A 15,177-nucleotide genomic window follows, 5' to 3' on the forward strand; every position below is an offset into this window, starting at 1 on the left:
GCCAGGCCCAGTTCAGAGGCTGGTGGGAGATCCCTGCGAATGCTCAGACCAGTGTCCTCAGCTGAACCCTGTCAACTACAGCACAGCAGGCCTCGTGTTTTAAAGACAGGTGACTATCTCCAGGCCCAGAGGAATTTATCAGGTGACTGCTTCCGTTTCTAGGAAACAGCATTACTCACAGCATTCCAGGGCACTCACCGCCTAGTCCTTTCTTGGGATTTTTTTTGGGGGGTGGGGTGGGGACTCCTAAGTCAGGTGACCTAGCACATACCTTCCCGTTTCTACCAGGGCTGGCATGGCTCACCCAGGTGCAGAACGTGGCCACTCAAGCCCACACACAGTGAGAAAGCTGCATTCTCCTAAAAAGGAGACCCCGATTGCTGACTTGTGATGCAGGCCTGCCTCAGCTGCACTGGTAAATCAGAACACATAATAAATTCGAGGGGGATGACGAGGAATCCCTGTGCCAACAAAAAAACCAGCAATGACAGGACCTGACCGTGTTGGCTCAGGGAAGGTAGGCCCTCCGGAAATCCTGCCACAGGTTTTAGGTTTTCTGTCCCAACAGAGAGGCTAACTCAGACACTCTGGCTCCCCAGTGCTTTTGAAATGAGGCCTGTGCTTGGTAGAAATGAAAATTAAGAGTCTAAGGCTTGCAGCTTGCTCTAGGAACATCCTGGCACCAAGCTGCATTAAGTAGCATCACTTTCTCTGAAACATGGCCTGGCCTTCAGAAAACACATCCAATCAAATCATCTTACCTTTATTCTCTCGATGGAAGCTTCTAGTCTTAACTGCTGCACAGTTCTCCTTGCCTGGGTGATGTTGTTGGTACTTGCTGTTTTGCTTGACATCTTCAATTATTGTTTTTACCTGAAAGCCGAAGAGAGTTTTTTAAAAGGTGAATAACAATCATCTTTATGTTTAAACATTTTTAATGCTTTGTGTTACCTGAGGGGGGAGATGCATTTTCCCAGTCAACATCTATGAGGTACTGAAATACTCCTCGGCAGTGAGTAGTGGCCTGGGTGTCTAAGCTTGCTCCCCATTTGAGCACCTTCATAAACCTTTGGTCTGCAGAAACCCAGTACTAGTTAGTAGTTTAATCCATGCACCCCATATACAGCATAAAGTAGCCTGTTCTAAGGTTTTCTAAAGGGGAACAAATATACATAAACATTTGCAGTAGGTAGAGGGCCCCCAGCAAACGTGATCATGTGCAACCTGAGCCACGTTACACATGCAATTAGTACTACTGCTGTGTGCTTTAATAGAAGACTTGGTTTTACTTCATTCTGGCTCTCTTACCCAACTATTACACGGATGCAAGTTCTGGCAACAGAAAATGGCAAAAGACAGTGTCCCTGGAGAACTCTGCACAAAGGGTGCAGTTTTAGGTGCTACCAGGATTTGCAACAGTTGGGAGAGTATTGGTTAGGCAGGTAAGGACGTCTTTATCCCAGAAAACGTAGGGATCTCTCAGCTGGACGACTCTCAGTGCCACACAGATCCATAGCAAATGGCAAGTGGGATAAACTGAACAGCCCGACATATTTAATGAAACTTAATCATTCCCTCCTTTGACCTCTCGAGCCTCATCCTGGCAGCCAGGGCACTTGCTAATCCTGCACCCACTACATGTTCCTGGGTCGACTCTCCTCTTGGGCCTCAGCCCTTGGATTCTAGTCTGCCTCTTCCTCCCCAGACACCCAGTGAAAATCAAAGGAAACCTCTTGGACCTTGAGCTTCAACCCGTCTGGTTGTCCAGTGGTATGTTCTAAGGGGAGGGCCGGCTGGAGCCCTGCCATATATGGCTAAGTTCTCGCTGGGCCTAGTGGCATCTGCAGGGGAATGCAGAGCTGGCAGGCCTGGCAGTCGGGGGTGGGGGGCAGTTCTATGACTCATAGGAGCAGGTGGATGACGGTAGGTGTGCCTCCTCGGTGCTGTGCGAGGGCTGAGCAGTCTTAGGGCACTGTGGCACCAGTAGCAAACCCAGGTTGTCTCAATGTTGTGGAGGGGCCGCAGCTGCACAAAGCATGTCTGCCATAAAGGCTCAGACCAGACAAGGCTGCAAAACACAGGTGACCTGTGCGCTCCGCCGTGTCCACCCGAGTTCCACACTTAGAATGCTCCCAGGGGCTGAGTTCAAGGCCTTGGGTAGGGCTTCTGCCCTCTGAGGTCACAGGCAGCCTTGGGTCAAATGCACCAATGAAACTGTGTGCAAAACTCTGAAAATCCAGCCTAATCAGCACGTGTCACATTCCTGAGTTTGGACCCTGCCTCTGCCTCACACTAGCTGGTCGAAACTGGTTCCTGAAACAGGTTACTTAACCTCCACGAGCCCAAGTTTTCTCACTTGTAATATAAGGATACAATTATTTTTGAGGATTTAATTTGCTGATGCACATGTAGTGTTAAGCATAGGACCAAGGCACTCTATGAACAGCAGCTGCTATTATGTTTCTCCTCTGGGATCACACCCAGCATAGCGAACCGAAATTCCCTGTGTACCTGTCTGCCTCCCCTGGTCAATGAGCCTCAAGGGTTTGGACTGACTAGGTCTGGGTGGTCTATGGGCATCAGCCCCCCTTTTTATAGCATCTGTAGGCAGTTCTGCTGCACGCTGGTGTCAGGACAGAATGGAATGGTTGGAGACATCCAACAGAGAAATCCCCTGAAATGAGGAAGCTCTAGCAGTGCAGGAAGCTGGGAGGAGGAATGCTGGGGCAGGGCTGGTGGCTTAGGGTGACCTCGTTTCAATACACTCCCTGACCAGCTGCCTCTTCCTCAGATTCTTCAGTTGTCCCACCCCACCCCAGCAGGCCTAGGAGGTCCTTCTGGGGATTTTGCTCACACCTACTGGCCTGGCCCAGCCCATTCCTATGCTCCCAGGCATGAGCTTATTAACAGTCTTTGAAATGGGACCCAGGCAGCAGGCAGGCTCCCTGTGAAAAGTATGAAGTGCCCTGGTTCACAGCACGCTGCTTCCATATTTTGTTCCCTGTGGCACGTTACCCTGGGCTCCCCTGCCAGCTGGCCCTGATTCTGAGCACTGGCCCCCCAGCCTCCAGAAAGCGAACATGACACCCTTTCTGACGGCCTGTGGTTTCCAGGCTGCACCCTAAGGACTTTCTAAATGTTCCCCTTGCATGAGAATAGCGCCAAGCATTCTCCTCTTCTTCTCAACCTCCAGGGCTAAAGTTTCCAAGGCCTGAGCAAGCTTTCCTGTAACTGCAGAACAATTCACACAAATCAGGACCGGATCAGTCATTGCTCCCACCCGCATGGCCATAAGCAAATAGTCCGCAGTCAGGTTCTATTTATAAAATGCTTGGGTAGGCCTCTCGAACACGGGCCAGAAACTTTGCATCTAGTACATGAAGGACTTTCTCACTTCCTGACTCTATTATAGTCACAATTAAAAACAGCCAGCAATTCACAATGCACGCCCGCCAGCATGGCTCCTTGCAGCTTTCCCCTATCCTGAAGTCTGTGTTCTGACCTACCCCCTCCCAGACAGCCTCCCCAGGCATCAGCTTCTCCACTGCTCAGGTAGCCTGCCATCCCCTTCTGCCCTGCCAGCCTCTCTCGGGCTCCCAACTCAAATACAGTTTCTCTTTTCCAAGAATAAAATCTTATAACATGCTTCCTGTGGAGAAATCAGATCAAAATTATTATATTGTTTCAACTTAAGAAGCTGAGTTGCCTGTCTGTGCAAGGAGGGCCACTGCTGTTAATTCTTGAGGAGCGGGGGCTGTGTACAGGGGCTGGAGGGCCCGCTGAGGATTTCCTCCCAAGCTGCAGCTGCTGCTTCGCATCTCAACAGCTGGGCCTGAGCAGAATCAGAGCAAGAGGCTGGGAAACAAACACCTCTGCACCTTCAGAGGGTTTTCTTTGGTCTTCCCTTAATGGCAAGGATATCTAGCTGTTTGTTTGTGCTACTAGGTGGATGAAAAGCATGCTTTATTCTTACTCCAAGAATAGCTTCCAAGGCAAACAATACCTGCTCTTTGTATGGAACTGTAGACTGCACACGGTGCTTTCATATGCATTAGTCCATGAAACCTGGCTCTAAATCCAAAAGGTATATCACGATTTTATCCTTGTTTCATAGATGAGACAACTCAGGTAAGAAAAACTTGCTCCAAGCTAACCTAGTTTGTAAGCCTTTTCACCCCAGAAGCCACACTTCCCACGGTACCATGCAAAGGATGCAATGCCAATAGATTTGATTCACAAACACTCAGGTCATCACCGAACAGTCCACGATGTGGTTCTTAATCAAGGGTGACCTTGACGCTCCAAGACCCGGAGTTACGAGCTTGCCGACTGCCTCATGTTTGTGCAATACCTGTTCTGGTGCAGAAGGTATCCGTTTATCTGTCTAATGCCCTGGAGGACAGTTCCCCCCTCCCCCGCCGTCCTCTCCCCGTCCCCTGCCGCAAGTTAAGCAAGAATGTTCTTGCTGCTGCTCCTAGGCAAGGACTGAGGTCAGCATCTGGAGATCTTGAGCCACTCCGAAAGGCCAAGGCATGCCTGTGCAGACCCCCAGTAGCCTTGTTTTCATTTTTGCATGGGGCTAACAGATTTGAATAAACATATATAGCAGTTAGCTATTCAGATAATTTGCATTGGTTTTAAAGCTGTTGTTCATCTGAATTCCCAGGGTCCTAGAAATTCCTAGGAACAGAATGTCCCCTTAGGGAAATATGGACATTTTTATCTTTGTCTAGAGAGATCTGAAGCAGGGGGAGAGGTGGGAAGAATATCACACTCTGGAAGGAAGATACTAGGGAGCCCCAGGATCTGCATCACAAGTCACATGGCCTGGCCAGGAGTGAAGCCAATGCTCATGAGCAAACACACCCCTTGTGGCTGTTAGAAAAGAGCAGGCAAAACAAAAGAACAGGTTTCCCCTTACCCTCTGATCTTGCCTTCAGCTATCAGGGTATTACTCCAGCTCCTGCCTATCCTCCCATTTGTTAAAGGGGGCACAATCCCTATCTCCTAGGGCTGTTGGGAGTGCCTATCAGTAATGCACCCTGTACATACAAATGCTCAATGAATGCTGGGCCCCTTAAAAAGGCAGAAACCATGTATGTGGCGAGACACAAGAGGAAAATTCAGACAGCACAAGAAGAATTTCAAGGTCATATGACCAGGTAGCAACATCTTTCTAATATGGCAGGAAGTGTGGGGAGTGCAGAGTCAGACCCTTGGAAAGTTTTCCTATTTTCATGAACACTTATTTTCTGTCAGGGCCTATGGGCTGAATCCACCCCGCAGATGTGTTTGGTTGGGGCCCACAAAGGGTTAACTCAGAAGGATCTGTGTTTTAACATTACAGTGATTGTCAAAGTTTGCAAATGAAAGTTTTCTGGAAAAGTCGGAGAAATCTTACAATCTGGGCTGGATCTGAGTAGTGGCTGCCCCTTTAACACTTGCTAGCCCCCTTGCTGGGCCCTCTAGTTGAACGTGTGATATGGCCTTCCTTTATACTATGCCTTGGCTATCTAGTTCCAGGCATACTCAAGGATTAGGTCAGGGGACTTGAGCTCACTCCTGCCCCTTCCTAGCTTTGGGGCCCTGGGAAGGACTTGTCACCTCTCTAAGCCTCAATTTTCTCATGGGAAAAATGGGGGATAATAATACTTTTGTATCTCAAAGGACTGTTAAGATCAGATAAAATAAGCATGTGAGTGTAATAAGTATAAAGAGTACTTGGGCTGAGCATTAAGTATGTGCACCCTCTGATCACATCCCATGCAAAGTGCTCGAAGCACTCCACAGTCCCTGATGGGTGGCGCTGGGCAGCTTCCCTGCCCTCCTGGGCGCCTTGCTGTAGTGCAGGGATCGAAAGTAAGACGCTAACTCTCCTCGTGGGATCAGCTGGATTGTGCTCCCTTCCCCCCATTTCATGTGTTGAAGTCCTAACCCCCAGTACCTCAGCATGAACTGTATTTGGAGATAGTGCCTTTAAGGTGGTGATTAACTTAAAAGGAGATCATTAGAATGGGCCCTAATCCAGTATTATTGGTGGCCTCATAAGAAGAGAGAATGCAGAGACACAGACGGGTACAAAGGGATAACCATGTGAAGACACAGGGAGAAGCCAGCCATCAACAAGGCCTCGGAAGAAACCAACCCTGCCGACACCTTGTCCATAGACTTTTACCCTCCAAAACACTGAGAAAATTCATTTCCGTTGTTTAAGCCACCCTGTTGGCGGTGCCTTGTTATGGCAGCCCGAGCCAACTCAGACACCAGGTTCCCCAGCAGCTAGGGCTCTGGGTGACCCAAGGGAGAAGGCCACTCTCTGGCTGTGGGCCATTTCTGCTGGCGAGCGGGGTGGTGGGCAAGTTGCTCTTTGTGGAGGTGGTGGTACCCGGAGTCGTCACTAGCAATATGGTGCTAAGAGCTGTGTGGCTGCAGCAGCCTCCAACTCTTCACTTCCTGCCTGGCCCTGGGGCCAGTTCTGTGGCGAAGCCTGGAAATCGGTGGAGGGCTCCATCCAGAGCCCTCCAGGCCTTCCTTTGATTATGCAAGCGACCCATCCCCTGAATTAAAGCCCATTCTGCTTTTTCCAAGAGCGTTTCTGTTTGCTGTTATCAGTGGTCAGCAAACTCATTAGTCAACAGAGCCAAATTTCAACAGTACAACGATTGAAATTTCTTTTGAGAGCCAAATTTTTTAAACTTAAACTTCTTCTAACACCACTTCTTCAAAATAGACTAGCCCAGGCCGTGGTATTTTGTGGAAGAGCCACACTCAAGGGGCCAAAGAGCCGCTTGTGGCTCGCGAGCCGCAGTTTCCCGACCACAGCTGTAGCTGAATCCCAACTGATACACAATGGTTAATGTGCCGTTTTGTGATCTGTAAATAACTTGCAAAGGTCAGCTATGATTCCTATTAGTATCAAGCCACTATTGCTGAATACGCTAAATTCTAAACCTTTTTTTAAAAAATATTTCTATTGATTTCAGAGAGGACGGTAGAGGTAGAGACAGAAACATCAATAATGAGAGAGAATCATTGATTAGCTGCCTCCTGTACGCCCCCCACTGGGGATCGAGCCCACAACCAGGGCATGTGCCCTTGAAAAGAGGGAAAGGTAAGACAAAATTCTTTTTCTCCTTCTCCCTGACCAAAGCCCATAGGCCCTGAGGCCGAGGGTGGTTGAAACTGTGACCTGTCCGATCCTGCTCCTGTCCAGCACTGACAGCAAAGAGCAAAAAGAACAACGTGCCGGTCGGGGAGGAAAATGGGAGATGAGGAAAGGCTGCTGGGAGCGGTGGGAAGCATGGTTGGAGATGGGGAGGAGAGAGTGATCAGAGCTCTTCTAAGAAGTTTATAGAGGCTCAGGGTCAGCAGAGCGAAAAAGAACATGGGCAGGTCTCTCTGGAGACCTCACCTCAATAGAGCTCGGCTGCTAGAAGTTGTGCTTCTGTATTTGCAAGCCCTTCTGAGGTCCTCATTTTTCATTAGTTGATTTTACCTGCCATCCAGGGCACATGTCCCTGAATAATAATAATAATGATGACGATAAAGTTGCTGTTGTAATGATGGAAATGGATAACTACCGCCCTAGCTGGTTTGGCTCAGTGGATAGAGCACTGGCCTGTGGACTGAAGGGTCCCGGGTTTGATTCTGGTCAAGGGTACATGCCAGGGTTGTGGGCTCGATCCCCAGTAGGGGGTGTGCAGGAAACAGCCGATCAATGATTCTCATCATTGATGTTTCTATCTCTCTCTTCCTCTCCCTTTCTCTCTGAAATCAATAAAAATATATATTAAAAAAAAAGTGGATAACTACCACCACTTATTGAGTACTTAGTATGTGTCAGGTAAGTCAGTTCCATGAATCATTTCATTTAATCCTCTTAGAGATGAATTCTTTTATCATTTCTATTTGGCAGACAAAGCACAGAGTGGTTAAAAAAGTCTTGTCAAGATTACACTGACTTAACGAAGCAGAGCTGGGACTCAGGCCACCTGACTCTCAAGGTCATCCTCTCAATCACCACTCTACACTGAGTGGCCAGATTATTATGATCTCTGAACGGATAATAATCTGGCCACTCAGTGTGTGAGTGTGTGTGTGAGTGTGTGTGTGTGTATTTATTTTAGAAGCCCGGTGCATGAATTTGTGCATGGGTGGGGTCCGGCCAGCCTGGCCAGGGGGAGGGGACATGGGCAGTTGGCTGGCCTACCTGCTGGTCGGACTCCTGGTGGAGGAAACAATTTGCATATTAGCCTTTTATTATATAGGATATACACTGAGTGGCCAGATTATTATGCATTCAGAGATCATAGTAATCTGGCCACTCAGTGTATACTGCTTCCCATGAACATCAAGGGCACAAGGAAGGAGTGGGGAGAAATCAGGGGCAAAGACAGCACTAGGGGCCGTGGGAAAAGACCTAAGCGAGGAGAATTGGCTGTTCTTATTTGAAAGGAAAACTGCCCCAGATTCCAGGTAAGACTGTTGCTAAAGAACAGGATGATCCCATCCTCCTCCCGTCCTTAGCAAACCTGGCAGGGAACCACAAGGATGAGCCAATCCTGGGTAATAAATCTGGAGGAGAGAGCTGCCGAGCCTGAGCAGCGGGTTCCTCACTTCACTGTGTATCTAGAACACTTGGGGCACCTGTTAAAAAAAAATCTGCTTCAGTAGGCCTGGGGCAAGGCCCAAGAATCTGTATTTAAAAGCTTCCAAAATGATTCTGATGTAGGTCCTCATGAGAAACACTAATAATGATTATCAGAGTCTCCGCCTCTTAGTCATACCCATGTTTCCTTCTGCCTGGCTACAAGAACTTACCGATTTAAAAGAATGCCCCTTCCTATCTATGTTTACCTTTGCAAAGCTCTGAACAAGCCCTGGAAAATTCTCATTTTTAAAAAATGTTCTTACCCTACAGGATTAAGACTCCTTCAGTTTGAAATGGCTATTACTTACTATCTCTTTGCTATAAAAGTCTAACTTTGTTTTCTTTTTTTAAATATTTTATTGATTTTTTACAGAGAGGAAGGGAGAGGGAGAGGGATGGAGAGTTGGAAACATCAATGAGAGAGAAACATCGATCAGCTGCCTCCTGTACACCTCCTACTGAGGATGTGCCCACAACCAAGGTACACACGCCCTTGACTTTTTCCGTCCGCAGGCCGACGCTCTAGCCACTGAGCCAAACCAGTTAGGGCTAACTTTGTTTTCTTAACATATGTGTCCTCCTGGACAGTGTCTCCTCCCTGGCTTCAGTGATGCTGGACTCTCCTGTCCTTGCCTGCGCAATGACATTCCACATCTCTTCTTCTGGCTTGGTTTCTTAGGGGCTCCATGGTGGAGGCCTGGTGTGGCAGAGTGAACAAGGGCTTTCACAGTCAGTCAGATGCAGTTCAAGTCCTGGCTCATCACTTACTACCTCAAGTGGCTTCAGTTCTCTGATTTTCAGTTCCCTCATCTTTGACATGGGAAGGGATAATAATAGTGCCTCCCTCATAGGCTTGCTACCAGGAGGAAATGAGAGAACGCATGTAAATTACTCAGCACCTGCCTGACCCACACTGGCCCTCAGTTACGGTAGATGATGCTCTCCCTTTCTGACTTTAGCTATGACCGCATACAGCGCTGACCCTAATCCCAATGTCTACATGAAAGCCTATTTAAATTTACACCTGAACGGTGCACAGCTGCTTCACACACAGCACGCCAAAAGCAATGAAATATCACTGCCCAGTTCCGACCTTTCGGGTGTCCCTTTCTCAGTGAGTGACACCACCACGGCCCTGTCATCGCGCATCCTTCTGCCCCAGCCCTCCTACTGATTCCTTAGGCCCGGTGCTGTCCAATACAGATGTGGGATTTTAAATTCTGCAGTGGCCACATTAAAAGGAAGTGACATTGATTTGGATGAGCCACATTTCAAGGGCTCAAACGGTCACTTCAAGTGACTGCCTGATTTGACAGTGCAACCTTACACCCTGGTACTTTCTAAATTGTCTTACTTGGACAACCCCCCATTTTTTTTTTTATTTTTCCCCATTCCCCTGGCTTCTATTTTACCTCAGCATTGGCTCTCAGAACCACTACAGCCATTGCATCAGCTTTGGAACAGGACTCATGCCCCTTATCTTCCCCAGTCTAGTCTCTCCTGACTACTGTGCTCTGATACAGCAGCACTTCCAGCTTATTTCTGTCTCAAAAAAAAAAAAAAAAAAAAAAAAAAAAAAAAGGATTCCCTGGTGCCCCCAGGAAAAGTCCAAAGGGCTTGGCTTTGCAGTCAAAGTCCTCTCTAATACTTCTGCCACCATAATAGAAATCCTATTAATAAAAGCAGCGTGTGACCACATGGGGCTTACTGTATGCGGACACCAGACTATGTGCCAATCACTGTCAAGACATTATCCTACTGAATACCCACATTGACCCTGTGACGTAGGTTCTATTTTCATGCCCATTACCAAGAACAAACCCAGGCACAGAGAAGTGACTTACGTGCCTAGCGTCAAAGACCCAGCTGCTTGGCTGAGGTAGTCTGAACCAGAGGCCTGGCCCCAAGCCTGTATTGCTATGTACTACTATACCACTGCTGCCTTTTCATTGCTATGTACTACTATACCACTGCTGCAAGTCTCTGCCCAGGTTCTCTGCCTGCTTCTCTTGGCTATTTACAGTCTCTATTTCTTTTAGGCCTTAGTTCACAGTTTAACCTCTTCCAGGAAGGCCTCCCTAACTACTTTTGGTACAGGGATTAATTTCCTTTGTGGATTCCTGCTATATGCTCAGGGGTTCAAGGACCTCTAAGGGGCTGGTTCATGCATGAGAAGAACAGGCAGGAGCAGGGGGTGCATGAATTTCCTAAAATTGTATGCAAAATTCACTGTGAGTGCCTATTTTATTCTTTCAAATTGATTTATAGCTATCACCAAGCTCTCAAAAGGGTCTATACCCATTTATTTTGGTGCATAATTGTGTGTTATTTAATGCTTATTTTTATTTAACGGACTGTGTGTGAATACTCTCTTCCCACCAAACTGGGGGAAGTCTAGCTCAATAATAATGGCATAGCAATTGCATTTTTTTTTCATTACTTACTATGTGCCGGCTACTTTACCAAGTACTTTCTATATACATTAGTTCCTTTAATATTATCTGCAACCACAGAGGTTGGATTTATCATATCCATTGAAGCTCAGGAAGGTGAAATAACTGGCATAAGATCAGACAGCTAGTAAGTAGTAGAAACAGGATTTAAACTCAGATCTCTCTTACTTCAAAGCCATGCCCTTAATCAGGCCAGTGAGTTATTCCATTCCATTGTCTCTCTCTCATATTGACTAATGCAGAGAATGGGGCCTCCATAAGTAGATTAGGACACGCGATGTAGCAACCAACACACGGGCCAGCTCGAACCTCTCACCCTGGGGTGTTTATGTACACAGTGTTTGTTTTCTTAGAAACAGGATACACCCTGCTCACCTTTCCACAGGTATCCTGCAAATACCGAGTGTTCCAAGCCAAAGGTTACCCACCTGCTTGATTTTCCTACACAGCCCCGAGAAGCCGGGGTGGAGTCTCTGGGACTCTCATGCACTTGATTAAGGTCAGTTGCTGGTGCCATGAACTTTCACCTCCAGCACAGGCTGGCCACATGTGTGGCATCCAGATTCCAAGGACAACGCTGCTTTGCGCCCCCGTGCTGTGCCCCAAACAGGTTCCTGCCGGTGAAGGTGGGTACGGGGAGCAGCTCTCTGACGGTGACCCACAGAGGCGCAGGAGCCAGCCCCTTGTGTGGTATCCTGGGCCCCGCCATGCAGAGACCTATGTTTATAGCCAACACTGAGAGTGACCTTCACAAACACGTTACACGCTCTACCTGGAGTAGTAAGTCTGGCTGAGAAATGATTTGCTCTTATCTGCCTGGCTGACTTAGGATGGCTGGATGTTTCATTTGTTTATTCATGAATGAGTAAATAAATGAATTTGATGAATGCAACAACTATTCAACACTGAACACAAAGGCTCACATTTACAGGGTGCTTTCTCTGTGTCATGCACTGTGGTAAAAGTTTATATAAAATTATTTAATTTACTCTTCATAACATCCCTGAATAGTTTTAAAAGAATATATGCATATGTAAAAATTATAAACAATTCTAAAGTGCATAAACAAAAACTAATTGTCCTACTCTAGACTTCCCCAGGGGAATCACTGTAATCAATTTCTCATCTTTCTTTCTGAAGACATTCCATGCATACACAAGTATGATTATTCATAATCTGTCTTAAAAAATATAAACGAGAGTATGTTGTATGCATTGCACTGCACCCTTTATAAAAATTTTAATTAACATTATATTCTGGAGAGCATGGCAAAGGTATTATTAACCCACTTTCCAAATAAGGACACTGAAGCTCTCAAGGATACCCAGTGAGTCATGAGTAAGAGCCAGCCAGGGCTGACACCAGCCCTGGCGCTCCTAGTCATCACCACACTGCATCCGCCTGCAGGTCCCATATTAGGAGCTCGTTGGGGCCGAGCAGAGGAAGTGAGATGGATCAGAGAAGCTGAAGTCTAAATTCCTGCCCTCAAAGGGCTCATTGCTTTGGGGGGAAAACAATGCTGTGTGAAGCGAGAGAATGATTTCCAAAGAACATAAGAACATACCGAAGATAGAGTTCCACTGTGGCCGAGTTGCTAAGGGACAAAGTAACTTTGCACAAAAGCTGGGATAAGAGAGGGAATTTGTGGAGGAAAAGCAAAAGTCAGTACTGTATAGATTATGTTTAATTGAAAATATATTTTAACCAGAAAACATATTGGGAGACTATACTCCAAAATGTAACTATTGCTAGATGGTGAGAATTTTAGGAGATTTATAGTGTTTTTATGAATTCCAACAGTTTTTAATTTTTTTTTTCTGGTCTTAATAGCTAATACTTACATAGTACTTACAATTGCTAAGCACTGTTCTAACAGTTTACATAATGATGCTATGAGGTTGTTACTATGGCTTTCCCAATTTAGAACTAAAGGAAGTGAGGGCAGCAGTTTAGAACATAGGTAAGGTCAGAGCCAAGGTCAGAGCAAAGGTAAGTGGAGGAGGCAGCACTCTGATCCCGGCAGCGTGGCTCCAGTCTGTGCTCTTAACCACATGGGATACTTTTATGATTAAAAAAAAAAAAAATCCCAGTAATCGTTATTCCCAAAATCAGGAGGAAGAGCAGTTCTTAGTCACTTTCCAGGGGTAAAGGGAGGAGAGAGAACAAGCACAGCTCATGGGGCTAGGTGATTAGGGCTTCTTGGGGACCTCTGTGCTAGTGGCTTTCACAGTGTGAAGGGCATGGAGGTCAAATGATAAGGGGCTGAAGAGAAGAGAACCTTCAGGAAATGAGGCAGTGAGTGTAGGGGAATATTTAGAGAAGTGTGGCAGTGTGATGGAGGCAAGAAATTGAATGGACATTTTTAGGAGAGGATTGTAAGAGATGGTGGTCATCTGAGCATTTTCAAAAGCAGAGGAGGAGTGTTGAGCAACTAGGGAGAGAGTGAAGATGCTAGAGAGAGAGGGTCACTGAGAGAGCCAGACAGCATGGGCTCTGGACTGAGCTTAGACAGGAGGACAGCAGGGGCTGGGAAACGGAGGCCTGAAAGACACAGAGGTGGAAAAGCAGGGGAGCAGGGCGCCACGAGGCTCAGCCTGGACATCCTCTGAAAGGTGAGGGGACAAGGGAAACCGACTGACAGTGCACGCCACAATACGGGCGCATCTTTCAGGCATCATCCTGAGCTCAGAAAGCCAGTCCCCGAAGAGCACATACTATCTAATCCCATTTATATAAAGTTCAAGACAAAGCTAATGCATGGTGACAGAAACCAGGAGTGGAGATGGGTAAGAACACAGAGAGCTGAAGCAAGACTGGCCAGGAGTTAGTGGCTCGTTGTTGCAATAGAGTGAAGGGTGCCTGGGATGCCTTCTACGTCAGCACGTTAGAAAATTTCAGGCATAAAAAAATCAGAGTAAAATTCTATGATCGAAACCCTTCAGAACCTATCACACGATAATTATTAACACCATAAGATGAACTCTGTCATTAAGGCATAGAAGCTACGTTAATTATTATCTCCCATTTCCTCCACCGGATCATGATCTGGCAAGGATGTCCAATGTCCACGGTGCAAAGGAAGTAATTGCCTTTGGAGGAGGCACAGATGGGATTAAAACAGCCAGGATCTGGGCCCTCTGCCCATTTTACACAGTGATCAGGCCCTGGGTCACTGATGCCAAAGTGTAACTGGCCAGCAAGCATCTCTTCTTGCATACCTACCCTCATCCCCCCAAACTCACACACAAAAGGCTCAACACTGTGGTCCAGATACCCATGCCTTGTATATGCCAAAAGATCACAAAATAGGATACTTAATTTTTCTTTCTTCCTTCATCTCACCTTCTCCCAAGAAACATGCCCCTAGTCCCTTCAAACATGCCTGGACTTGGTAACTGCTTTTAGGAAAAGGAAAGTCTATCAAATTCCTGACCTGACCAGCAAAATGAACATAATATGTGGGCCCTCGCAGTTAGAACACTTGTTGTTTTGAGCCTGTTGGTACCTAAAAGTTTATACATTTTCAAAGGAAAAGTACTGAAGACACAAGGAATCCTCATGTTAGCTTCTTGCAGTTCTAATTCTCTATGTAAACTGATTAGAATTCTCCCTCTAAATGCAAACCTGTGGACTAATTCCTTTTTTAAAATAAAAGTTACTTGAGGGAAAACATGGAACAGGAAGCCAGGTCATTTCAGGTCAAAACCTCATCAGCAACATCCATGCAATTTAAAGAATTTAGCACCCAAAAGGCAAACTTCCACTTCAGCCCACTGAGTTCTGTAAAATTTCAGAAATGTCTCCAGTTCGTCTTAAGGAGTGATATAAAATTTTTCAGCAAGATGAAGTAATTCAAATTCATTAATATTTTTCTTTAAATTAGAGAACTTTTGAGAAAGAGGGTTGAGTCCAACAAAACAAATCGTGACACAACATCACTTAAACCAAAGGGAAAGACGACACCAATTTAAATACACAGCATGTTACTTACTATCAACAATTTGTTTATTAAGTTTTATTCTCTTAAAACTCAAGAATTTCACAAAACCAGCTCATCAAATGGAATGTAGTGGG

At 46.4% G+C, this 15,177-nt stretch overlaps 1 protein-coding gene across 2 annotated transcripts in view; it reads right to left on the reverse strand.

The window, feature by feature from the left end:
* Positions 1–15,177, reverse strand: part of GNG12 (G protein subunit gamma 12) — a 121,275-nt gene that overhangs the window by 4,796 nt on the left and 101,302 nt on the right. Inside the window, exons 1-2 of one of the 2 annotated variants that reach the window (XM_080656218.1) lie at positions 952–1,046; positions 762–873 (exon numbers count right to left, since the gene is read on the reverse strand). In XM_080656218.1, the coding sequence (XP_080512344.1) occupies positions 762–854 (93 nt within the window). In that variant the 5' untranslated portion in view covers positions 855–873; positions 952–1,046. Of the gene's footprint in view, positions 1–761; positions 874–951; positions 1,047–15,177 lie in introns of those variants that run through there. The other variant, XM_080656217.1, reaches the window with a different exon arrangement.

The sequence above is a fragment of the Plecotus auritus genome (assembly GCF_963455305.1).
Source record: "Plecotus auritus genome assembly, chromosome: 2".
Classification (NCBI taxonomy): Eukaryota; Metazoa; Chordata; class Mammalia; order Chiroptera; family Vespertilionidae; genus Plecotus; species Plecotus auritus.